General features: G+C 41.5%; 2 protein-coding genes across 3 annotated transcripts in view; both read right to left on the minus strand.

Annotated features, from left to right (window-relative positions):
* Positions 1 to 1,207: 1,207 nt before the first annotated feature.
* Positions 1,208 to 26,727, minus strand: part of LOC125276127 (E3 ubiquitin-protein ligase TRIM39-like) — a 33,779-nt gene continuing 8,259 nt past the window's right edge. For both annotated transcript variants that reach the window (XM_048203607.1, XM_048203608.1), the window contains 4 exons: positions 12,610 to 12,843; positions 12,380 to 12,518; positions 3,891 to 3,917; positions 1,208 to 2,489 (listed from right to left, as the gene is read on the minus strand). In XM_048203607.1, coding sequence (XP_048059564.1) covers positions 1,942 to 2,489; positions 3,891 to 3,917; positions 12,380 to 12,518; positions 12,610 to 12,843 — 948 coding nt within the window. In that variant the 3' untranslated portion in view covers positions 1,208 to 1,941. The remainder of the gene's footprint in view (positions 2,490 to 3,890; positions 3,918 to 12,379; positions 12,519 to 12,609; positions 12,844 to 26,727) is intronic.
* LOC125276141 (protein ALP1-like) lies at positions 23,647 to 26,611 on the minus strand. The gene is made up of 4 exons (XM_048203631.1): positions 26,233 to 26,611; positions 25,696 to 25,861; positions 25,278 to 25,393; positions 23,647 to 25,008 (listed from the first exon to the last, which is right to left on the minus strand). Exons 1-4 carry the CDS (start codon positions 26,371 to 26,373, stop codon positions 24,202 to 24,204), a joined length of 1,230 nt encoding a protein of 409 aa, XP_048059588.1. The 5' UTR covers positions 26,374 to 26,611; the 3' UTR covers positions 23,647 to 24,201.

Below are 26,727 nucleotides of genomic sequence, written 5' to 3' on the forward strand. Positions count from 1 at the left end.
ACATTAAAAATCTAAAGAAAATACAGACGTTTTTATGTAAAATCTTCTGTATTTTCTTTAGCTTTTTAATGTAAAATTATGGTTAATACAGTTTATAACCATAATTTTACATACAATTTTCTGTATTTTCTTTAGCTTTTAATTGTAAAATTATGGTTATAAACTATTTAATTTTTAATAAAAAACAGTTTATAACCATTATTTTACATAAAATCTTCTGTATTTTCTTTAACTTTTTAATGTAAAATTATGGTTATAAACTGTATTTTATTAAAAAAATCCTGTAAAAAAACGGTAATTTTCTGGCAGCAGGGGTGCCAGAGAAATACCATAAAATAATGGAAAATAACTGTTATTTTAAGACATTTAATAAGACATTTATTTTCCGTTAATTTAAGGTATTTTTCTGGCGCCCCTGCTGCCCTGCGTTACTTCAGCATGAGTACTTTACAATAAAAAAATCCTGTGAAAAGACGGTAATTTTCTGGCAGCAGGATAAAAGCAAGAAAAATACCGTAAAATAACGGAAAATAAATGTCTTATTAAATGTCTTAAAATAACAGTTATTTTCCGTTATTTTATGGTATTTTTCTGGCGCCCATGCTGCCAGAAAATTACCGTCTTTTCACGGGATTTTTTTACAGTTTATCTATGTTTTTTTTTTTTCTGACAGTATTTTTCTGTTTTTAAACGGACATTTTCTGGCGTCCCTGCTGCCAGAAATTTACCCTTTTTTAACGGGATTTTTTTTACAGTGTGGTGGTCTGCACTGGTGATGCAAGGCCCTTCGCGTTAATATTTCCATGCACTCGCGCTCCGTTCTGGAACGTGCACCTGTTCGCAGTTCACTGAATATGAATATATATATATATATTTATGGACAAAATCATTTATTGAACAAGCATTATATTTTTTACATTACAAATATGTAATTAGCCTATAACTAATAGATTTTCAAAACTGAAAAACAAAAAATTAAAAATTTGCAGCACATACATAATGTTTTCAGATTTAATTAAGATCATTACTTTCCTCTCCTATTTCATATTAGGGGTTGACGCAAAAACTTGAGAAAATTAGATCCAGGCTGTAGATGACATTGAAGAAAAATTATTTTTATTAATTGCAATTAAACTTAGCCTCACATGCAAACTTTAATCGATAATGAAAATATTTAATAAAACCAAAAGGTAAAATAACAATCAGAAAGAAGTAATTAATAGTTAATAATACAATTTTAGAGTATTGTAAAATTCAGAGTATTGTATCTAATAGATGAAGATCAGAATATACAGAAAGAAGGAACAATAATTAAGACATTTGCAGATAGGAGAGATGAAGCAGAAGAGCAAGGGAGAGCAAAGGAAAGAGCAAAGGAGAAAAAGCCCCGCTATCAACGACTCAGTCCATTTTATATAAGAATAGGGAAATTTACTCAAACTTTGTTTTGTTCTAATCAGAAAAGGTCAAATGGATTTACCCATTATGCCATAGACTGGTCAAGTGTCAAAATAGATGAAAATAAATATAGGGGAATTTTGCAGATCTTACATTATTACATGTCAGCAGAAATAATAACAGACATATTAAGTTCAAATGAGCAACTGATTCCGAAACATCGCTTCTGCAGTACTTGGCAGGCATCCAATATCTAACCACAAATGTGTCAACATGACCTGTCACATTGGAACACTTGAAGAACAATTGAATATAGCAAGCATACATACTCTTAAACATAAAATAAGAATAACCATAAGGGAGTACAATAAAGAGTAAATACTTTAAAATATGATGAGGATTAATATATAGAGTAGAAGTACATGAATATATGAAATCAAAAATAATATTGATAAATCATAAGCCATAAATGATTAACATAATATATGAATAAAATGCATGAATATGAATATTGACCATTTTGGATCCACCAGTGGTGTACATTCATGTACTGTAATTGACAGGTGTGATGATCAGTGGAGTTGAGTTTTTACCTCCAACATTAAGGAATGGACTAAAAAATGGATAGAGTTTGTCAGTGAAAGACTGACCGGTGAAAGAGTAGATATGAGAGCTGGACTCCACATCATAAAAGGAGACCAGACCCTCCTCATAATCCACAAACACACTGAGCCGCTGCGGCTTCACTCTCAGAGACAGAGAGACAGGAGAATCAGCACAGGCTTTATATTCATTCTCATTCCTCAGAGCCACAGTCCAGAATCCATTACTAGGTCTTAGTGTGATCAATCCCTTCCTGTCAATGGATTCTCTGGCCACTCCTAAAGTCCAATCAGTCTTTCCCTTCACCTGCACCTCAAAATAAAATCTCCCTGAGGAGAATCCCTCCTTTCCCAAGACATTTGCATATCTACCAAATCTCTCTGGTTTGTCTGGGAGTTTCTGCTCAATGTCTCCATCTTTCACTTGTTTTCCATCATCAGACAGGATTAGTTTAGGATGAGCTGTATCAGGATCCAGAATCACATCCACTGAGAAAATAGAGAATATGAATCACAAGTTAATACAGGTATGTTTTGATTAAGTTTATACACTAAACAAAATTATAAACGCAAGACTTTTGTTTTTGCCCCCATTTTTCATGAGCTGAACTCAAAGATCTAAGACTTTCTATGTACACAAAAGGACTATTTCTCTCAAATATTGTTCACAAATCTGTCTAAATCTGTGTTAGTGAGCACTTCTCCTTTGCCGAGATAATCCATCCACCTCACAGGTGTGGCATATCAAGATGCTGATTAGACAGCATGATTATTGCACAGGTGTGCCTTAGGCTGGCCACATGGGGCCATGCATTATCATGTTGCAACATGAGGTGATGGTCGTGGGTGAATGGCACAACAATGGACCTCAGGATCTCGTCACGGTATCTCTGAGCATTCAAAATTCCATCAATAAAATGCACCTGTGTTCGTTGTCCATAACATACGCCTGCTCATACCATAACCCCACCGCCATCACGGGCCACTCGATCCACAACGTTGACATCAGCAAACCGCTCACCCACACAACGCCATACACGCTGTCTGCCATCTGCCCTGTACAGTGAAAACCGGGATTCATCCGTGAAGAGAACACCTCTCCAAAGTGCCAGTCGCCATCGAATGTGAGCATTTGCCCACTCAAGTTACGGCGACGAACTGCAGTCAGAACGAGACCCCGACGAGGACGACGAGCATGCAGATGAGCTTCCCTGAGATGGTTTCTGACAGTTTGTGCAGAAATTCTTTGGTTATGCAAACCGATTGTTGCAGCAGCTGTCCGGGTGGCTGGTCTCAGACGATCTTGGAGGTGAAGATGCTGGATGTAGAGGTCCTGGGCTGGTGTGGTTACACGTGGTCTGCGGTTGTGAGGCCGGTTGGATGTGCTAACAAATTCTCTGAAATGCCTTTGGAGACGGCTTATGGTAGAGAAATGAACATTCAATTCACGGGCAACAGCTCTGGTGGACATTCCTGCAGTCAGCATGCCAATTGCACGCTCCCTCAAAACTTGCAACATTTGTGGCATTGTGCTGTGTGATAAAACTGCACATTTTAGAGTGGCCTTTTATTGTGGCCAGCCTAAGGCACACCTGTGCAATAATGATATGATATGCCACACCTGGATGGATTATCTCGGCAAAGGAGAAGCGCTCACTAACACAGATTTAAACAGATCTGTGAACAATATTTGAGAGAAATAGGCCTTTTGTGTACATAGAAAAAGTCTTAGATCTTTGAGTTCAGCTCATGAAAAATGAGGGCAAAAACAAAAGTGTTGTTTATAACTGTGTTCAGTGTAATATTTTATCAGTTTTTAATGATCCTGTAGGTCAGTGATGAAGCTGTGAGTTTATGAATGTAATCTAGTGTAGTAGACACACACTGTACCTTCATACTGCTGCATCCTCTTCAGATCTGTAGAGACACATGACAATAAAACATCATCAGATCTTTGACATGTTTTATGTGTGGAATTATAAACAAGATTTAAGGTTGCATCTAAGACGCTGTGGGAATGCCTCTGCGTGATTGCGTCATGAAGCACATGTGAAATCAGTCCAATGGTGCGACAGAACGTCATAGGCGGGTGACGTCATGACCAGGAAACTTTAAAGCACACCCAAACCAAACAGCTAGCTTCGCTGTCTTCAGCAAGCGCTCTATGTTGAAATCATTTGTCCTGTTTAGTGTTGTCTGTCTCTCATATATCATATATATATATATTTTGACAGTTGTTGTTTAGACAGAGAAGTGTTTACTGGGGAAATGTCACTTTCTGTTTGTTGCTGCCACGCTGTTTGAGTTGGAGCTCCATCGAGTTGATTCCTAATTGCCTGTTTTCTTCTTAAAATCAAATTTATAACCTATTATTTTCTCTGTTTTACAGCGGGTGAACATATTGCCGACATTATTCTATATAAAAAACAATCGGATTGCCTTGATATCGCTAGTTTTATCTGACTTCCCGAACATCTGCTACTAGCTTTAGCCCATTAGCATTAGTTGAATGGTCTCGCTATCCTTTGTGCTGTTTACACTCTTCTCACTCACAAAATTATTGTTCATCTTTTCTAATGCCGAATGTATCGGATATCTTTAAGATGAGGACACGTTCGAGCTGCACATGGTGCAGTTGGAGCTGAAGGCCATGGAGAAGCAGATCTGCGACGTACTAGAGAAGTAGGCTGAGCTACGGCGAAAAGCGCTTGAAACATCCCGGGCTCACAAATCCACGGTTAGTTTGCAGTCTTCCTCTACTTCATGTGTATATCTGCACAGGGCCCGAGCACCCAGAACGAGTTTTCCCAGCCCTTTTTCACTCCGGCGGCGACACACCACAGACCATGGGTGCTTCAGCAGCGGAAGGCGTGAGCCAGGCCTTGGGCCAGGACCTCTCCCCTTCATCCACCACTGGTCTTTGCGATTTGCTTCTCCCCTCTTCACAAGAAGGAACGCGATGCTGTGGTTATTGGAGACTCTATTGTCCGTCACTTCCACACTACCTTAGCTAAAGGTAAGGTGTGCATTCACTGCTTTCTTGGTGCATATATTCTTGATGTCGCTGTGCGATCCTGTATGTTGACGAGAGCATTAGAGCTGTAGTGCTGCACGCGGGGGTGAACGACATCAGGCTGTGGCCGATGGAGGTTTGGAAGCAGGACTTCAGGAGCTTGATCAAGATGGTACATAGCATTCAGTAGATTATTTGCTCTAAATGAATGGTTAATGTCTTGGTGAAATGAACAGAAGCTGCTCTTTGTAAATAATTGGGATCTTTTCTGGGAGCGACCTAGTGCTGATGGCCTGCACCCCAGCAGAATTGGAGCGGATCGTTTGTCAGACAACATCTCCAAGATGCTACACACCGTATGACTAGTAAGTCAAACCTCAAATCACAGTCTGTGTTCTACCCACTTAATTGATAGAAATGCGAGTGTAGTACAGTCTATAGAAACTGTGTCTATTCCCCGAATAATAAGGCCAAACAATAAATTTATAGGAGCTAAAAAAATTCTGATCATGATTAATCCAGAAAATCTCAAAGAGATTCCTCCCTGCCCTCGTTACATCACAGGTGGGGATACACACAAGCTTTGTGTTGTTTGTTTGGAAGCGGAGCATGCTCAGGAAGTCCTCGAGGGGGCTGGTTGTGAACATTGTGAGCTGTTGCTTTTGAGAACGTTTGAGAACGCTCTCCAGCCAGGCACTCTTTGAGGAGAGCGCTTCGGCTCGTGTTCCCCACGGCTAGGGTCCTGCTGGTGATGAGGCACAGCGAAGGCTCTTGTTATGGGGTTTGCAGATGGACCTTGCAGAGGGGTTTGAGACAGGCACTGCCTTTCTCTGCCCTCACCTGCTCGGTCCAGTGCTTCATTAAAGGGGTCGGAAGCATGCTCTGTGGTTTCTTCCACCTCTGGTGAAACACCAGTACTGCAACTATCCAGCTCTGAGGAGTTGGATGTTGTTAGTATCGATCCTGGTGATGTTGAGGATTCGCCACCTCACACAAAGGCATATGAGGAGCTCTTGGAGGCTGTGACTTGTGCCGTAGCCAGGTTAAACATCAACTGGCCGGCTGAGAAACAAGAGGTTTGTCAACAAAGTCTATTAGATGAACGCTTCCTGCCATCAAGATCACAGCCTTCTTGTCAGGGCTTACCATTCTTACCAGTGTCATATCGTGTTTTCAGTCCCCGGACTGAAAAAATATGGATATGGGGAGATGCCCTGGGTAGAACAGACACTTGCAAGTTGTCCCTCTTCTGGGTCAACATCGTCTCTAAAGGCCCTGAAGTTACCCACTAAGCTCATAAGAACTACATCTGTGCTAGTGGGTAAAGCATACTATGCAGCAGGTCAGGTATCTGCATGCTTGCACATGATGCCCATTTTGCAAGATTATCAAGCTGATCTGCTAAAAGATCTTGATGAGGGTGAGGAAGTTAGCTGCAAGGATTTCAAAGAGCTTCGTCGGGCTACAGATCTTTGTCTCCAGGCCACCAAGGAGACAGCCAAGTCTATCGGCCGCTCTATGGCATCACTGGTGCCCATGGAGAGGCACTTTTGGCTAAACCTGTCTAATATTAAAGATCACAGCAAAAGCTTTCTTTTGAACACCCTGCTCTCTTCTCCTGGCCTCTTCTCCTGGCCTCTTTCAGAAATTTCTTCCTCGCCACTCTCAGGTCTCTGGGACTGCTGGGCAGGAGCAATCCCAGCCGAGTACAATCTCCTCTTACAGAGCATAGCAGAAAGTGAGCGTCGCTATCCAAGCTCCCCCTCAGAAAGACTGGGGATTGGAGCAGCGCTCAAGTAAGGATAAGGATAAGGTGGATCTGAGGACTGTCATCGCTAAGAAGGCTTTTTCGAAGAAGTCCTGACATCAGTGGCATCAGGCTTCTGATGGCAGTCCCCTCCGGGGCGAGACAGGTTTTGTGTAGGCAGCCCACTTTCATTTCCCATGCTTTGATTGGCTGTATTTTTATACAGTATTTTCTGTTTTCTTAAATTACATTCAAATTTATGTAAAATGACAAAAAATAATCTGTAATTAATACAATAACAAAACAGTAAGATGATAAAACGCTCAAATGACTGGCAGTAAAGTAAAATCTCCTTTTTAAATAAGCTGAAAACACTGTCACGACCAGGAGCATCAGAACATTAAACGCTAACAGATATGTCTAGATCTCAGCATCTTTACTTATAACAATCCAGTTTGACTATTTCTTTCATACAAAACTTTTAGATGTTGATGTTTTATTGAAAATAGTCAATTTTGAAGTCAACGTTAGAGGTGAGCGTTTGCTTTAGTTGGGCTCTTGACCCTTGACTTCCTAATTTTAATGTTTCTAATGGTTGATGTAATTGTGTGTTTCTGAAGAACATTTGTTTTAGCAAATATTGCAAGAGAAATTCTGGTTGTGAATTCTAGATGAATTCTTCTAGATGATTACTTATTGATGATTCAATCATCATGCAGTGGTCAGAATCAAAAAGATTTACATTTTACAGAGTATGATTTAGGAAATATTTGAGTGGCAGATACCCCTACCAGTCTGTTACAATCACGCCTTCCCGGACTCCAGTTCCCAGCATCCTCCTGTTCTGCACACCTGTTTGCACTTCCCTCATCAGTCTTCCTGCCATCTCCCCGGATTCCCAGCACCTGTTGTCCTCATCAGCACTCCCTTTAAAGGGTTAGTTCACCCAAAAATGAAAATTATGTCATTAATGACTCACCCTCATGTCGTTCCACACCCGTAAGACCTCCAGTCATCTTCGGAACACAGTTTAAGATATTTTAGATTTAGTCTGACAGCTTTCTGTCCCTCCATTGAAAGTGTAGGTACGGTGCACTGTCCATGTCCAGAAAGGTAATAAAAACATCATCAAAGTAGTCCATGTGACATCAGTGGGTTAGTTTGAAGTTTATGAAGCATCTAAAATACATTTTGGTCCAAAAATAACAAAAAATACGACTTTATTCAGCATTGTCTTCTCTTCCGGGCCTATGTATATCCACAGTGATGCTCCTTCTTTTTCTTCTACGGCGGTTGGCATCCAGCTTATTGGTGCATTACCGCCCCCTTCTGCTCCGGACTGTGACGCGATTAGGACATCCACAACATGCACACCTACGGACCATTTAAAAAAATATAGCAATACCAAAATACAAACAATGTAGAATAGCTTGAATACAGCGTGCGTCTCCCTCAGACTGTAAACGAAGCTCGGGCGCACTACATAACACGTCATCAGCGTCACAGTCCGGAGCAGAAGGGGGCGGTAATGCACCAATAAGCTGGATGCCAACCGCCGTAGAAGAAGAAGCAGAAGCAGAAGCAGCGTCACTGTGGATATACACAGACCCGGAAGAGAAGACAATGCTGAATAAAGTCGTAGTTTTAGTTATTTTGGGACCAAAATGTATTTTAGATGCTTCAGAAACTTCTAACTAACCCACTGATGTCACATGGACTACTTTGATGATGTTTTTATTACCTTTCTGGACATGGACAGTGCACCGTACCTACACTTTCAATGGAGGGACAGAAAGCTCTCGGACTACATCTAAAATATCTTAAACTGTGTTCCGAAGATGAACGGAGGTCTTACGGGTTTGGAACGACATGAGGGTGAGTCATTAATGACATAATTTTCATTTTTGGGTGAACTAACCCTTTAAGTTGGACTCACTCCCTGCACTCCCTGTCCGTTCTTGTTGTTTGATTGTTGCTTGTGTTGTAGTTCATCTGTTCCTTGGTATCAATAAGCCTACTTTATTGTGGATTTCTGTATTTGCCTCGTCTATACAGCACAGCCCATAACAGAAGAACGGAACTAACCGCTGGAAATGGGCTTGTTCTTTGTTTCAGAGGCTCCCATGTCTCCCAAGCTAACTCCAGCAGAGGATCACCTGTGTGGGTTCCGGCAGGACGGTCGCTTGCTCGCTGGAGAGGTATGTGGAGGAATTTGTTGAGCTTGCTTATTTGGTGAATTGGCCAGATGCCCCGTCGAACGCCTGTTTTCTGGCGGGGCTGGACGAGAACACGATCTGTTTTAAAGAACCTGCCTGTTGTTTTTCCCTAGTCGAAGCAATTAATCAGATTTTTTTTCTAAATTGTTCTGATTTTGTCATTGAGGAGGTTCTTGATAAATCGTGTAATCCTCGTCCATTCCCCGCAGTTCCTCTGCCTGCCCCTCCAGTGGGCATTCCCCTGGTGTCCTGCCGAATTCAAAACCCAGAATGGCTGAAGAAAAATCCTCCGCTGGGCCCAGACGGCCGAAGAGGAGAAAGAAAAAGGCTGTGCAGCCCCAGTCTCCTGAGTTTTCTGCCTCCGTGCAGCCCCAGTCTCCTGAGTTTTCTGCCTCCGTGCAGCCCCAGTCTCCTGAGTTTTCTGCCGCCGAGCAGCCCAAGGCACAAGTCATTGAGAAGGAGGACTGGCTAATAGACTTTTGGGCTGAACCAGCCCCCTGTCCCCTCGACCTTGCTCCAGCCTTTGCCGAGCCCGCTCCGTATCTCCACGAGCCCGCTCTATGTTTCAACGAGCCCACTCTATGTTTCAACGAGCCCGCTCCAGGCTTCAACGAGGCCGCTCAGGGCTTCAATGAGCCCGCTCCAGCCCTCGCCGAGCCCGCTCCAGTCCCGGCTGCCAACGAGTCCGCCCCGGCTGCCAACGAGTCCGCCCCGGCTGCCAACGAGTCCGCCTATGTACCCGTGGGTGGGAAACATGTGGGGGACACACATGTGGGTGGGGCTCAAGACCTGCCATGGGCGCCCACAGTTCCTGACCTGCCATGGCTGCCCATGGCCCCTGAACCATCACGGCTGCCTGAGATTCCTGACCCGCCATGGCTGCCCATGGCCCCTGACCTCTCACGGCTGCCTGAGACTCCTGACCTGCCATGGCTGCCCACGGCCCCTGACCCGTCACGGCTGCCTGAGACTCCTGACCCAGCATGGCTGCCCACGGCCCTAGAACCGCCCTGGAGACCTCCGCACCCGTCTGCACCTGCCCTGCACGTGCCCCCCCCCCCCCCCCCTCCCCAGTTGTTACATCTGAGGCGCGTGGACGCGCCTACCGGGGAGGGGGAGGTAATGTTACAATCACACCTTCCAGGACTCCAGTTCCCAGCATCCTCCTGTTCTGCACACCTGTTTGCACTTCCCTCATCAGTCTTCCCGGCATCTGCCCGGATTCCCAGCACCTGTTTTCTTCGTCAGCACTCCCTTTAAGTTGGACTCACTCCCTGCACTCCCTGTCCGTTCTTGTTGTTTGATTGTTGCTTGTATTGTAGTTCATCTGTTCCTTGGTATCATTAAAGCCTACTTTATTGTGGATTTCAGTATTCGCCTCATCTATACAGCACAGCCTATAACACAGTCACTGACCATTTCTTTTTTAATGATCATTAACCATTATTTTCATTAATGGTAAATGTTTGGCACCCTGTGCTGCCAGATTTATCGTTGTACATTAATAGTGCGGGCCCTGTGTGGGACCAGTGAGGGCTTCTTGGGGCTAAGTGAGGGCTGCGTGTGCAGGGCCAATGTTTTGCCAATAAGCAAATTCTCAGGGGCCCTGCGCTGGCAGCCCACTGGGGGCCCTTACGCTAGCCCAAAGTGGGCCTGTAGAAGGGCCAGTGCAGGCTTGTTTGCAGGGATCCCATTCTTAATCTGTAGGGTTTAATATGAAGTTGGCCCACCCTTTGCAGCTATAACAGCTTCAACTCTTCTGAGAAAGCTTTCCACAAGATTTAGGAGTGTATTTATGGGAATTTTTGATGATTCTTCTAGAAGCACATTTGTGAGGTCAGGCACTGATGTTGGACGAGACGGCCTGGCTCGCAGTCTCTGCTCTAATTCATCCCAAAAGTGTTCTATCGGGTTGAAGTCAGGCCAGTCAAGTTCCTCTACACCATACTCACTCATCCATGTCTTTATGGACCTTGCTTTGTGCACTGGTGCGCAGTCATTTGGGAGCATGAAATTGTCCTAAATGTCTTGGTATTTTTTAACTTTAGTTTGTGTGTAATGTTGCTGCTTGAGCATAAACAGTATCTGCAAAGTTACAGCGCTGAAAGTTCAATGCAAACAGAGATATTATCTTTTAAAGTTATGGCAGTTTAATGCCTACAATTACGGACTACTACAAGCTTCTTCCTGGGTTGATGACATCATAAACCCTGCAATTAACATAAACCCTGCCCACAGGAACACGCAACAAAGTGGGCGAGGCCATGTCACGCTGCATTTTGAAAGAGTTGTCTACACCAGATGCAAGCGGCGCGACGCAATGCGTCAAAAGATAATAGAATCCATTATAATCAGTGATATTGTCTACACTGGATACAGTAACATTTACAAGTGACAGCATATCTAAACAATTTGACCCAAATACAAATGGAAATACTTACCATTTAGAAACGTCCTTTAAAAGCCATGTTTGCAGAGGTTCTGCTTGATCCTTGATTCAGGAAGTCAAACGACAAATGGAAAAATGACAATGCAAACAGCGTTGTAGAATAAAGGCAAAACAACCACACACCATAATCTCATAATCAGATCTCCCCTCCACCAAACTTTACACTTACACGGCACAATGCAGTCAGTCAAGTACTGTTCTCCTGGCAACTGCCAAACCCAGACTCGTCCATCGGATCGAACTTGTTTCAGCCTATCAGAAGCTAGCGCTGTTTGGTTTGGGTGTGCTTTATAGTTTCCTGGTCATGACGTTACCCGCCTATGACATTCTGTCACGCCATTGAACTGATTTCACATAGCTTCATGACGCAATCACACAGAGCCGTTTCTACAGAGTCTTCAACGCAGCGTCTCATTCACTTTCAGGGAACCATGGTTACAGTCGAACCTGAGACGTTATATTTAAAGAATTGCGTACAATATCATGTTTATCTGGTCAATGCATGTGTCTCTGCTGATATTTAGAAAATCAAACAGAAACCCCTATTGCTCTGAGCTCTTAATATAACTTTGCAAATGTTTCGTGAAATGTTTTATGCAGGTTATTTTTGAGTTCAGTGTTATTCATCTCAGTTTTGGAGTAGATTAGTGTTGTGGTTATTCAGAAAATACAAATATATGAACATTAAACTTAAATAAACATTTGCCAAAAATATAACTTTTTTTGTTATTAAGAACAAGAAAACGAGGAAATGTAATGCAAAAGTAATGTAAGGCATTCATTTCCATAAAAATTTGGTAATTAGGTAATGCAATTAGGTACTTTTTTAGGGACTAATGCAATATTGTAAAGCATTACTTATAAAAGTAACATTCTCAACACTGCTGATATTTAAATATGATAAATATATGTATTTATGTATATGTATGTGTAGTGTATTTGATATTGGTGCACCATTTAGAGTGAGTTTCTGAAGCAGAGTGTCCTGCAGTTGAGTCAGAGCTCTCCTCAGAGTCTCCAGACTCTCATCCGTCTTCACACTGATCTCAGGCCAGTTCCTGGTGTTTCTAGAGCTGCACAGGGATGAGTAAATCTACAGCAGGAGAGAGGAGAAATCCTTCAGCATGGGGAGTGTTATGGTGTCATATACTGCATTATCATTGATCAGAGAGATGTTGACTGACCTGTAGGAGGTGGAGATGATCTTCAGTGTGTGAGAGCTGCTCCAGCTCAGTGTTTCTCATCTTTAGCTCAGTGATCTCCTGCTCCAGCTCTTCAATGAGCACTTCCTCCTGTTTCTCTGTTGCTTTCTCCTGCTCCTCCATCATCTCCAGCAGTTCAGTCTGACATCTCTCAATGGAGCGGATGAGATCAGTGAAGAGCTCGACATGGGCTGCTTTCTCCTTATCTGTGTTTCTCTGCTCAACCAGGTCAATCAAGAAATTATTAGTGGTGTTTGCTAAGACAGAAATCAGTGTTACTATAGCTCATACTTTTGTTTTTAGGCATTTTTATTTACTGTTTACTATTGTGTTATGAGGCGGCTTTTCCAAATCCCTCCACTGAAGTATTAAACTTCATCCTGCACCGTTTGCACTCAGTGATTCATCAAATCATGTGTATTGTTGAGGAGAGGTGTGCTATTACCTTACTAAGTGATCATGTAATCACAGCCAGGATTGGGCAAAAAAACATCAAAATGTATTTTAAAATAAAATACCAAATACCTTAATTTTAAGTGTATCAAAATAATCTACAAAATACAGCAGCCACACCATGTATCAAAATAAACTACTGTATTTTTGTATTTTAAAAATACCGAAAAATACTTTTACAAGGGAGCATGAAATTTCTTTGCAAACCTTCCATAAACTAGCCTATTAGATCTATCCCTTCACCATTACACTGACTTAGTTGATTAAGTAAGCAATGGTAAATAGCAACTGCCTGAGTCATGCAATAAATCTGACATATGCAACCAGTTAACGCCACAATATGTACAGTAGGATTTGGATTAAAATATCAAAAAAACACTAGAACAATGTTATATATTTTGTTGATCCAGAGAAATAAGCAATTATGCCTGTGCGTCGCCTATCAATGACATCATACCCGTGTTACCCAGGGGCCTACAGCATGATAGCAGCTATATGTGAAACAGAAGAATATTCAGAAAGTGGCCTGGAGGGGCCACCCTGAACACCAGTCTTGCTGGGGCAGACAGACAACTTCAATGGCAGCATAAGAGGCTGTAAAGTGCCCGCATGGCAATCCACCTAACACAATCCAACGAGCAGTGTACTCAGTAAAAGCACCTTTTACTCTTTAAAGCAAGAGAAGTACAGCGTATGCCAACACGTATTAAGGAAGGCCTGGATGGGCCTATAACCTTAACAGACACGTGGCATCAGCTCGTAGCAGTGTTTTTTGGCTCCAAGACCAATAAATAACCGAACCATAGGAGGTTAGATTTATCACCTGGGCCTCTGGCCAACCAGAAGTGTATAAAGATAATTCTCAAAGAGAAATATACACAAACATACTCCAGTATGTTCAAAAAGGCGGCCCATAAGGCCTAGCAACCTCTAAGACATACGGCGTCTAGTCTAGTGGCCATTTCTAGGAGCACAATAGATCCACCCTATAGGTGGCTATTCAGCTCAACTAGAGTAAGAATCAGACTCAGGGAGGCAGATGTAGTTTAAACCAAACCTCAGTAAGGTTTCACCACAACATTCACCCTGAGGGGCCAGCCACTCAAAAGTATTCGGTAAAAGCACCCTATTACCCTATTACCTATTATCACAGCGAGAAGAGTACATAACTGAACTCCACATGCTACACCAAAGGCCGAAGTAGGCCTACCTTAGTAAATCAGCAAGTGGCTACCATAACCATACCAACCAGTAGGCCATGTATTCAGAGATTTTTCCAAAGAGGGAATACATAAAACACTGCCATACATCGTGAACAGGCCTATTCAGGGCCTATCCGTCCACAATGGGGCGTGGCCGATTGTGGTATGGCTTCCCAGGCAACCTGCCAGCAAGTCAGCTAAAAGGAGGCCTTGAGGGGCCTACCATTTCAGCAGCAAGCGGCGTTCAGCCTGTTTGCAGAATAAAAACACAAACTGTGCCAACATGTAAACTAAAAGGAGGCCTTATTAGGGCCTACTCTAGTAAACACATGGCATTAGCCAGTCCAGGACCATACCAACCAACCGGCCATGCATTCAGTAGAAAACATTTCACGCATAGAACAGAGAAGGAATGCAAATTACGCCACCATACTCTACGAGAGGCCTGCTTAAAGCCTACTCAACAGAGGTGGGGCGTGGCCGATGGTGGTATTGGATTCACAAGCATCCTGCCAGCATGTCAGCTAAAAAGAGGCCTTACTGAGATAACAGCATCAGGAAGTCTAAAAACTGTCTACAATCTAGCTGTTAAACTCAACAATTGCACCTACATAGTCTAACAACTCCCTCGGGAGGAGGCCAGAACTAGGAATTATACAACCTGACAAGGGAAGTATACATAGGGTTATATGTAAATAACACACCTAACCTAGCTCTAGCCTGGCCGCTAAGCTACGGGCCTTCTTACAGGGCCACAAGCCTAGTGAAACCTGGGCTTCACCTCCAAAACTCATGGATAAGAGAAAGAAAGCGAAGCTCACAAGCAAACAATGTCAGGCGGCCGATTAAGGCCGACCTAAACAAATATAATAACTGAAGTGACGAGTGCTAACTCAAACTACTCTAGAAAACAGCAGATGAGAAGCTACTCTAAACCAGTAGTTCTCAAACCTGTCCTGGGGACCCCCCACCACTGCACATTTTGCATGTCTCCCTCATCTAACACACCCAATTCAACTCTTGCAGTCTCTACTAATTAGCTGATGACTTGAATCAGGTGTGTTAGATGAGGGTGACATGCAAAATGTGCAGTGGTGGGGGGTCCCCAGGACAGGTTTGAGAACCACTGCTCTAAACAACAGGTGGCTAAGAGGCGGCCATTTTGTGGCCTGCACAATATATATTCTAGCCAGCCTATCAACTTCAGTTTGCCCAAAAAAACCCTACTTTTCTGAGTACATGCTCAGAAAACTATACAGGAAAACAAGGGCTTATTTTAAAACACATAAAATAGACCCTCCTGTGGCTCAAAGACCAAAGACTCCTAATATTCCTTTTTACATGAAAGGATGGAATCTATGGTTCTTTTAAGCCTAAAAGATCCTCTCACTATCAAACCGAAAAAGCGGGCCGACAGAAATAATCACTATGGGCCCAGCCATCAGTCTGACCATAAGAAGCATCTGAGCATGATATATGCCTATATATATATATATATATATATATATATATATGCATATAAATAAATAAATAAATATATATATATATATATATATATATATATATATATATATATATATATATATATACAGGAGGTGAAAGAAGAAGAGGAGAGTGTAGATATAAATCGCCCTTATATAGCTGGGGGATCGATTACAAACGCAACAGTGTTTACAATCAGTCACCCATCTCACTCTTGCTTCTTCCCCCTCCCGTCTGTCTGGCACAGATACAAACCTGAACAGCTAGGGGTTTTTCCATGCCCTCCTGATCTCAAACGGGGAGATCAGAAAGGAATGGAAAGTTATGGGAGCTGCAACATTCATGGACAGAAAAGAACCGCTCGTCGAGCCGTCCGAGTGCGGCCCCTTTCTTAACGCGCTCTCACGGCAGCTGCAGCACGCCGAAAAGCGCGTCCCAACAATACAGCAGCTCCACATACACAGCAGCCAGAGGAGCACTCGCTACCGGACGCGATGACGTCAAACAAAGACGTCATCGGCATCCAACTCATCCTCGTCAGCCCCGGGGGAGTTGAGAGAGAATACAACTTTCTCAAACTTCCCAATGAGCTCACCTGCGAGCCCTATGATTGCAGCCACCGTTATGCCTCAGCACAAACAGGGCCAGAATCACCAGGCACAGATGCGGACACCTCTTCCCTTGAGAAGAGTGCCGAAACGAGAACGGAGCGTCCCGATAGGGAGACGCTCACAGTAAACAAAGACAAACACACAGACAGCGCCCTCAAGCACTGTTTATGCACGCTCCTCTCCAGACAGAAAACGCCTAGAAATGTGTATATCAAGTGTCAAACCCTGGGACATGGATGAACACACTCTCTTGAACGTTTGTAAGGCATTTTAAAGAATCCCTTACCGGAGTTGACATAGTCGCGATCAGACAGAACAGACCCGAAAGACAAAGAGATACTGACTGTTTCTCCAGGCGCTCCTTTATACTTCCAGGTCGCGCCATATTACGTCATAGACTGTCGCCGGCCAATCGGGATTGGAGTTGTTGGGTCACGTGTGACGTTTCCCCATTGCGTAATCAACACAGAGCGAGTTCCCTTTCGAAAGGGAAAGTAAAATTTTTAGTAAAGTTTTAGACAAATTATTGTGAGTTACCACTGAAAAGAGGTTCAAACAATTCACGCTCGAGTGGTGAATGAATCAGAATTTTTGAACAAATCATTTGAGTGAATAAATCTTCCATGACTCACTCATAAAGACAGTCAATTGTCGCCGACACCAACTACTGGTGTAACGATGTACTTGTGTAACTACTGGTGTAAGTCGATGTAAAATCTCCACCACTAATACACAAATTATCTTTAGTTATTGTCTGTATTTGCTCCAAGCCACAGTACACTGTGGTGATTCGTTCTTAAATGAATCAGTGTTTTTGAACAAATCACTTGCTTGAATTAATCAAAATCAGTGACTCACTTATCAGTGACCTAATGCCAAGTTAACGACTAGGTGCTCTTTATAACATTTAGGTGTGCTAATATCTTCACAGTCGGGGGTAATTTCTTGTATAGTCTTTAGATGCTTTTGTTTTAGTAGTCACTTGTAAGGCTGTGTGTAAGGTCAACACCTTTAAGCACTTGCCTGGCAAGGCCACACTGATATATATTCTACAAGATATATCAGTCTGGTCAGTCTGCCATCCGTAGCGATTCGAGTCAACTCCAAAACGTACCGACGAATCAGATTTGTTTATTTCAGTGACGCAAATAGCGTCACTCTAGTGTGGCGAAAGTCCCTTCAATATCGAGCAGAGCAGACCATCCCTGCATCCCAATGTCCATACTATCCATCCTAAATAGTATGTGAGATTAAAATAAGTGTAGCATAGTATGTTGAAAAGAGTATGTCTAAAGTCCCCGGATGGTCTACTATTTCCGGTAGATTTTCGAAGTGTGGATCCGTGCACACTATAAAGGCAAATATTGCCCACAACCCATTGCGCGTTGGAAGAGAATTCAGTTCAGAACTACAAACACGAGTAAAAAGTGTTAAAAAACTACAAAACATGGCGGATATGCGCGATCGACGCTGAGAGGTTTGAGTGACTAATAATCAGTCAAACTGATAGAAAATATTTATTTAATGTTAGATGTGTTATTTTTCATCTGAAAATACCAATGTGGACTTTTATGAAGATCCGATTGGCCATTAACTTTTATGTATCATTATGCATTAATATTAGGAGAGATCTCCACATGAAAGACCCGCGATTGCAGATCAGCATGGTACTACATTTCTCTCCGATATGGCAGGAAATTAGCAAAATGAAATGTGGAGGATGTAAGATGATTGACAGGCCAGTTTACGGTGACAGGATGCGACAGAGAGCAAAGACGCAATTGTATGACGTGATAGTATGTCCCAAAGCTTGTCTACTCTTTTGCTACACACTCAAAAGTAAGTACTTTTTGTTCACAGAAAGAGTACATACTTTTAGGGCATAGTATATGTAGGCGAATTGGGACGCAGCACATGTCTCTTAAAGCAGCTTCTTTTTAGCCGTTTTAAGTAAAAACATGTAGAATCTCAGTATTGATCACTTGGGTAAAGTTGGTTTTATATTCACACATTCGGACTTCTGATAAATTCAGACTTTCCAATAAATGTGCAATAAATTAATGTTTGCGAATTTTAAGCAGCGACATGATATTGACAACCAACGATTGTCAACTTACAACATTTTTCACAGTCGATCAAAATAGGCAACTATTGTTTTAATGGCATATTTACTTGTGAATGTCCACTGAATGTCCAATGTAGTGTGATTAACAAGGCTATTGAATACGGATGTCCGAATGTGCGAATATAAAACCAACTTTACCCAAGTGTATTGATCGGGTGACTGTGTGTTTATTACTTGGGTAAAGTTGGTTTTATATTCACACATTCGGACTTCTGATAAATTCAGACTTTCCAATAAATGTGCAATAAATTAATGTTTGCGAATTTTAAGCAGCGACATGATATTGACAACCAACGATTGTCAACTTACAACATTTTTCACAGTCGATCAAAATAGGCAACTATTGTTTTAATGGCATATTTACTTGTGAATGTCCACTGAATGTCCAATGTAGTGTGATTAACAAGGCTATTGAATACGGATGTCCGAATGTGCGAATATAAAACCAACTTTACCCAAGTGTGTTTATTTATATGTAAACAGTTTATTGAACAGCTTGATGGCCTGATACAATGTCACACGCACACACATAAACGAGGCGAGCCGAGTCGAGCCTTTTAAAGCAGCCGTGAGCTGACGGCCTCTTTTTAAATAAAAACACTCCAGCGAATCGACAAGATTCGATCACAAGAATGCATTAGAAGTGTACATTTAAATATTGGATGAGGTTTTGAGAGAAATAGAGACGGCTCGCGTCTCTAATGAAGCTTGTGCTCATCCATTCTCGCTTCATCGTGTTCAAAATACATGGCGAATCTCATTCAAGCGAGCACAAAAGCATTAAAGAGCTTCTTTGGTTTGTTTGACATCTGTAAAGAGGCTCGTTGTGTCGCCCGCGCCGCTGCTGATCCCAGCACGAGCAGATGAGAGAGAGAGAGAGAGAGAGAGAGAGAGAGAGAGAGAGACACGAGACAGTTTCGATTCCGTCCTCAGTTTGTCAAGATTCATTACATCTTTGTTTATGCCATCTAGAATCTCAGCACTGATCGGGTGACTGTATGTTTTAAACAGTTTATTGAACAGCTTGATGGCCTGATGATACGTCACACACACACACAATTGGCAATAACACCACGTATTCTCAAATTCTTACTGCAACAACGACACAAGTCATTAACGTCGCTTTCTCTAGCGCTAGCCATGTTAAACTACTCTCCGTGCTTGCCAAAAAACTATTGTACTTGCCCGGGGCCGTTTATTTACTTTTCGCTGTTGACTCTCTTGTCGCTTTGCTAATGTCATATCCGCCCTTCTCGGATTGGTTTACTCCGCTTCCTGTTTGCTCGGATTTGCTCCGCCCTAGAAATCGAATTGATTCATTGGCCGACCAGACTCATCCGCTGGTACAGTGGTGAGGCTGGATTTTCCAGGCAATTTAAGCACTGCCCACTGAATGCCTAAAAAATACAATGTACAGCTCCCTTACTCAGACTTGATGACTGTAGTGACCAACAGTCTCAATAAAGAATCCTGCTTAAGATACAACCAAGTCTCCTGGGGCCCGTTCTTCGTACGTCGCTAACTCAGTAAGCTGGATTTGATTGTTGACGATTTGGCATGATCTTGGATCGTTTGGTTCTTCGAAGCTCATCCTAGACTTGCTGTCATAGCAACAGGTCCATAAACTCAAACCTGCTCGGGAGCAGGCTTATTTCATGTAAACAGGATTAGATTGCATCTTTTTAAGCGGAGGTGATGTTTAAAGTCTGTCCCAGCCTCTGCTACTTTCCCACAAGAACTTGGGTAAAGTTGGTTTTATATTCACACATTCGGACTTCTGATAAATTCAGACTTTCCAATAAATGTGCAATAAATTAATGTTTGCGAATTTTAAGCAGCGACATGATATTGACAACCAACGATTGTCAACTTACAACATTTTTCACAGTCGATCAAAATAGGCAACTATTGTTTTAATGGCATATTTACTTGTGAATGTCCACTGAATGTCCAATGTAGTGTGATTAACAAGGCTATTGAATACGGATGTCCGAATGTGCGAATATAAAACCAACTTTACCCAAGTCCCACAAGAGTACCCTAATGTAAACCAGGGACAATAATAATGATTTAAAAATAAATGTGCAAATAACACTATAATGCAGTGTAGTGTCATAATATAGACACCGACAGTTTTACTCTGTGAGAGATTCATTCGTGAGGGAATAATTACGTAATATTTTTTATTGGAGTTTTACACACATGATGTACAGATGTCTATGCCATACATGCATTTGTGCATTTGAACCGCGACATATATTATGGGAGTGGCTTGATGAAGTGCAGGAGATGCAGATAACTTGATCTTGACCCTTAAGAAACTTTAATTAATGCTGTCAAATATGCTTCAAAGGTAAATTAGTTGCTAATTACAACATTGAAATAAAAAATTGAATGTACAAATAATAGAAATTGTGAATATAGCCTAAATAATTGGGTAATCATGTAAAAAAAAAAAATAGTGCACATTTTATTTATCTAACATTTATGTCGTTCTTCTGTCATTTATTCGCTTGGCTGTTTCCTTATAAATGTCTAGAAATTCGTCAAGTTTTTCGTCAGGTGTCTTTTCTCATTCTATGATGTCATTACGTTGCCGTCTTGACTCCAGCCAATCGCTGCATTGCTGATCAATGTTTCTACTATCGATACATATCCCCTTTTAAGCCAACACATGAACGCGCAATTATCTCAGATAACTCAATCCAGCGATACTAATCATACACAACAGGTGTGTTCGAAGAACCCAATTAGCCGGATCATGATTAGCACGATGATATCATCTTGGATGTGTCATTTGATCTCGGATGTAATAAGCGACGTACGAAGAACGGGCCCCTGGTCTTTGCTTTGAGTTTTCTACAACATAAACAGTGCGAAGTACAGTCCCGGATAGCATGGTGACATTGATACAATGTTAAGTTTTGACCCAAACCATCATTTGGGTTGATATTGACATTTCAGTGTTTAAAGGGATAGTTCACACCAAAATGAAAATTTGATGTTTATCTGCTTACCCCCAGGGCATCCAAGATATAAGTGACTTTGTTTCTTCAGTAGAACACAAATGATGATTTTTAACTCCAACCGTTGCGGTCTGTCAGTCGTATAATGCATTGAAACGGTAATGCCTGGTTCAGACTACACGATTTTAGCCCGAATCTGGCACGATCCGTTTGACGTAAGTGTCGTAGGGATTCGTAAACGACAATGGAGGTCGGGACGCAAGATTTGATCGTTTCATCTCGTATAGTGTGTCATAGTATACGACAACCGAAACCGCGTCTGCGATAGTTCACGACAACACGGCAGAAAGACTAGCATGTTGAATTTTTTTTGCGGTCCTTCACGACGGGTTCCGTCACATGGGTGACGCTGACCAATCGGAGCACAGACGCTTTTTGTACACAACTTTCAAACATGGCGAAACGCAAGAGAGATGATGGTGCGGCTAGGTGGACTTATGAATTGGAGGAAAAGTTCGTGGAGCTGTGGCAACAGTACGGCTGCCTGTACGATGTCACAGCGAGGGACTACCACGACAGGTTGAAAAAAGAAAAATGCTGGAGAACGATAGCGGAAGCCATCAAGCAACCCGGTGAGTACTGAAATTAGCTGTAACTTAAGCTAGCAAATCATTCATTATTCTTCTTCGCTATTGAGAAAAGTGTGTGTGTGTGTGTGTGTGTGTGTGTGTGTGTGTGTGTGTGTGCGCGCGCGCGCGCGTGTGTTTGTGTATGAGAGTGTGCGTTTGTGAGTGAGAGTAGTGTGTGTGTGTGTGTGTGTGTGTGTGTGTGTGTGTGTGTGTGAGAGAGTGAGTGAGAGTAGTGTGGGTGTGTGAGAGAAGTGTGTGTGTGTGTGTGTGTATATGAGAGAGAGATGATAGTGTGTGTGTGTGTGTGTGTGTGTGTGTGTGTGTATGAGAGAGAGATGATAGTGTGTGTGTGTGTGTGTGTGTGTGTGTGTGTGTGTGTGAGGGTATGTGTTTGTGCGTGACTGTGTGTATGTGTGAGACAATTGCAAAGAAATAATGTACTATATTTGTATCCTAATTTCTTACCTACAGTTGGTGAGGTACAAACAAAAGCTGCTTCCCTCCGAACACAATATGGTAAAGTACTCCGTCCAAAGCCAAGTGGCAGTGGCGACAAAGAATTAACTACCAGACAGAAATGGATTTTAAATAACCTGCAGTTTCTACAACCATTTGTTGTTCACCGTGTGTCTCAGTCTACACTGAATGTAAGTTGGTTGTAACAGTTCTTTCCAACATTTAAATAAATTTGTGAGCTTTCCATAGTATCTGCTTTCAAACATGTATTGTATATTACTTATTGTGCCAGATATTTTATACAACTTGTTTTATCGTAGTTGGATGACTTAGAACAGAGCATCACTGATGAGGGTGGAGAAGACCAGGAGACAGAAGAGGATGTGTGTGAGTCATCCACCTCCACCTCCCACCACACATCTACATCTTCAACTCCACAAACCCCACTTGAAACCTCATCATCTCACCATCATCACAAGGTCACAATCAATCCTGAAAGGGCAAATTACAAGGCCAAACAAAAATCAAGAGACAAATCATCAGATGAACTTGAAATAGAGAAAGTTAACATTCTTAAAAATATGTCTGAATCACTAGTAGATGCCAGTAAGGATGTTGATCAAACATTTGGCAAACAGGTAGTGACCGAGATGAAGCTGATCAAAGACCCACTGACCAAAATGAGATTGCGTCGCAACATCCTTATGATGTTATATGATGCACATGAGAATGAGGCCAGATTAGCATTAGACCCCCCACGAGCTTTACGCCCCCAAACAACTTGGCAGGGACACACAAATTTTAATCAACCCTACCAAAACACATCCAATCATGTACCCTCTGCAACACCTCCAGTGAGCTATCTCAGGGCAGTAGAAGAGGCATATGACCAGGAAAGAGACAGGATGTAGGGTCAAGTCTTGATCTGTTTTTGTTTTTTGTTTTCTGATGGTGCTAGACTGCAGTCACATTGTTGGTTTTGCTGTTTTTTGTTGGCACTTTATCAGCCGTTGATGTTTATTCTGTTCTGCAATATTTGCATATTTAAAAAAGTGAATACATTTTTTTGTAAAGAGTAAAGAAAAGAGAGTGTAATTTATTTTTAATAAAAGTTTTTAATAAGGAAAATTAATCTTGTGTGTTTTTAATAAACAAATCATATTAATTTTGGCCATTATACATTCTGCATTTTTTTTTATTTACACATATATAATTAAGACTTTAAAATGTTAGTTTAATATTGTTCTAAATGTTATGTTGGTTGTATTTTGTTTTAATATTTCCTTAGTGTAAAAAAAAAAAATGGAACGGGAAGACCTGAAGCGTGTGTTCTTTACATCATGCAAAATGGTCTATATGAACAGATTTATCACACTGCAAAAAAAAAAATATATATATTACTTAGTGTTTTGTTTTGTCTTGTCTTAAATCTGGAAGCATTTACTTAATAAGTAAATTTACGTAAGCTGTTATAGCTTATTTTCTGAATAAAATTCTGAGTTTTTGCTTAAAGCAAGCTACAAGCTAAAAAAATGTATTATCTTACATAATTTTACTTATAGTAAATGCTTCCTGATTTAAGACAAGACAAAACAAGGCAAAAATATTAAGTAAGAAAAACATTTTTTGCAGTGCAGTTGGTGTCTATGTTTAAATCATATTTTCCTGCCAGGAAACAGATCCAGCAGGTGAAAGAAAATATGCCTTCAAATTGTCCCGATAATTTTTGGCGGCGGTTGTGGCATTCCGTGCACCGCTTGCTGCCACAGAGGGAAGTTCTCCCTCCCTTCTCCAAGCTCCAGGAACCATGTTGTGATTTGCGTCTTCTACATCTGCAAAGGCTGAAGGCAGGTACACATCTGATGCCTTGTTCCTGAGGAAGTTGTGCACCGAGAGTGCAGCTAGTGTCACTACTGTCACTTTGTCAGGCTCCAGTGCAATGTTGGAAAGAAAAACACGAAGTCTATTGGTCAAAATTCCAAATGCATTTTCAACTGTACGCCTTGCCCTTGAAAGTCTGTAGTTAAATATTCGTTGCCCATGGTCCAGATTTCGGAAGGGGTATGGCTTCATTAGGTCGGTTCGGAGAGGGAATGCTTCATCACCAACAAATGTATAGGGCAAAGATATGTTACTCCCTGGGAGTGGCTCTGGACGGGGGACATTCAGTAGATCTCTGTCCATGGCAGCTCGGAGGTCTGACTGGCCAAATATTCCTCCATCTGACACTCTTCCTTGTACGCCAACATTTGCATAAATAAATTTGTAGTCGGCGTCGACTACTGCCATGAGTACAACTGAAAATCTTGATTTGTAGTTGTGGTAAGTACTTCCAGAGTTTGCAGGTGGCTGGATGTAGATGTGCTTTCCATCTATGGCACCTAAGCAATTAGGAAATTGCCACTTGTTTTGAAACCTCATTGCCACCTCTCTCCATTCTGTCTCCGTTGTAGGAGTCTGAAAAGATAAACAGCATATATAATTAATACATGTAATGTTCTCACATTTTTACAAAAGTCATAAAATGTTTTTTTTTTTTTAAATCATTAAAATTAATATAATTTAGAAATCCATTATCTACTCTGGTTTTGACTCTGTGGTTAAAACAGTTGTTTTTGATATAGTACCTGTAAAGGCTGTGTCCACCTACTGTTGTGAAATGTACATCTGTCTGTTATTTAAATCAAATAAATGCCTTGCCTTTAAATGATCATCAAATGGCTTACCTTTAAATGATCATCCTTTAAGACGTCATACAAGGCTTGACACGTCTCCATTACTATCTCACTGATAGTACTACGACCGATCCGGTACTGGAAGCTCAGAGATCTAAACGTCTCTCCTGTGGAGGGGAGCATGTGTATAATTTGTATAATACACCATGGCCTACTTTCACAGACGGTTTAGATTAAACCAGGATTAGGCGTTACATTTACTAGGACATTTAAGTAGCTTTTATAATCTTAAATGTAAAAACATTACTGGTGTGCATCTTGAGACAAAACAATGGCATTGACATTTTAAGATAAGTCAGTGCAAGTTACTTTCAGTTAAAAACGGCTCAAACATGCATTTCAGTCAGACACTAGTTTAAGCCTTGTCTGTGAAGCTAGGGGTATATGATTTTTAAAATGTACTTTTTACCAGTAGCAAGGAATCTTAGTGTTAGTGACAGGCGCATTCTTGCACTGATGGCTCTTCTTAATTTTGTGTCCCTTCTTTGGATGAATGGTGTAACTTTGTCAAGCAAGTAGCTGAAATCCTCCACATCCATCCTGAGCAGATCACGGAAACCCTTTTTGTCACTGTCCTACAGTGTAAAGAAGAAAAGAAAAAAAACATATTGGAAAGTCAATTTTGTTTTTTGTTTTAATCTAAAGCAATGTTTAACTTTTTTTAAGCATATGATGGAGTTATGAATCAATCAAAGGCATTAAACCATTGAACTGAGATATTTTTTTGTTAGAGGCTCAATTTACCCTATATGTGACTAATGTACATAACAAACAAATTGTACTTCTGTACATTAGAAGTGTTAAATTACATTGGTGATCATTAAAAAAACATTGTAGTTGTATATTGCTTTAATGTAAGCTTAATAGATTTTTATAAATACGTTGTGGCAAGCTTTTACTACTGGCTAATAACAAAATATTTAATATGAAAAGAACGATATTTTACCTCAAGTTCTCTTTGGAGGATTGACAGCCCATACTGTCCTCTTCCGGCAAGCCAGGAACGTGTCCATTTTCGGTGTTTTTTTCTTTTTTTGCGCTTTTCTACACATAATACAGCCAGTACAAAACACGCCGCTTCAGTCATTGTTACTGTTTACGCTCTTGTTTCTCACGCGCGTCGTGACAACAAGCGACGATTGGTCGCGTAGCAACGTGTAGTCTGACATGTTTCAAGTCCAAGACACGACAAGATTTTTGGAGTCAAAATCGTGTAATCTGACACAGTGACTATCGTAACAGACAAAAAAATCGTGTAGTCTGAACCAGGCATAACACCATCTATAAGAGTCAAATAAACAAGCACAGACAAATCCAAATTAAACCCTGTGGCTCGTGACGACACATTGATGTCCTAAGACACGAAACAATCAGTTTGTGCGAGAAACTGAACAGTATTTATATCACTTTTTACCTCTAATACACCACTATGTCCGCTCTG

The sequence above is a fragment of the Megalobrama amblycephala genome, linkage group LG9 (genome assembly GCF_018812025.1).
Source record: "Megalobrama amblycephala isolate DHTTF-2021 linkage group LG9, ASM1881202v1, whole genome shotgun sequence".
Taxonomy (NCBI): Eukaryota; Metazoa; Chordata; class Actinopteri; order Cypriniformes; family Xenocyprididae; genus Megalobrama; species Megalobrama amblycephala.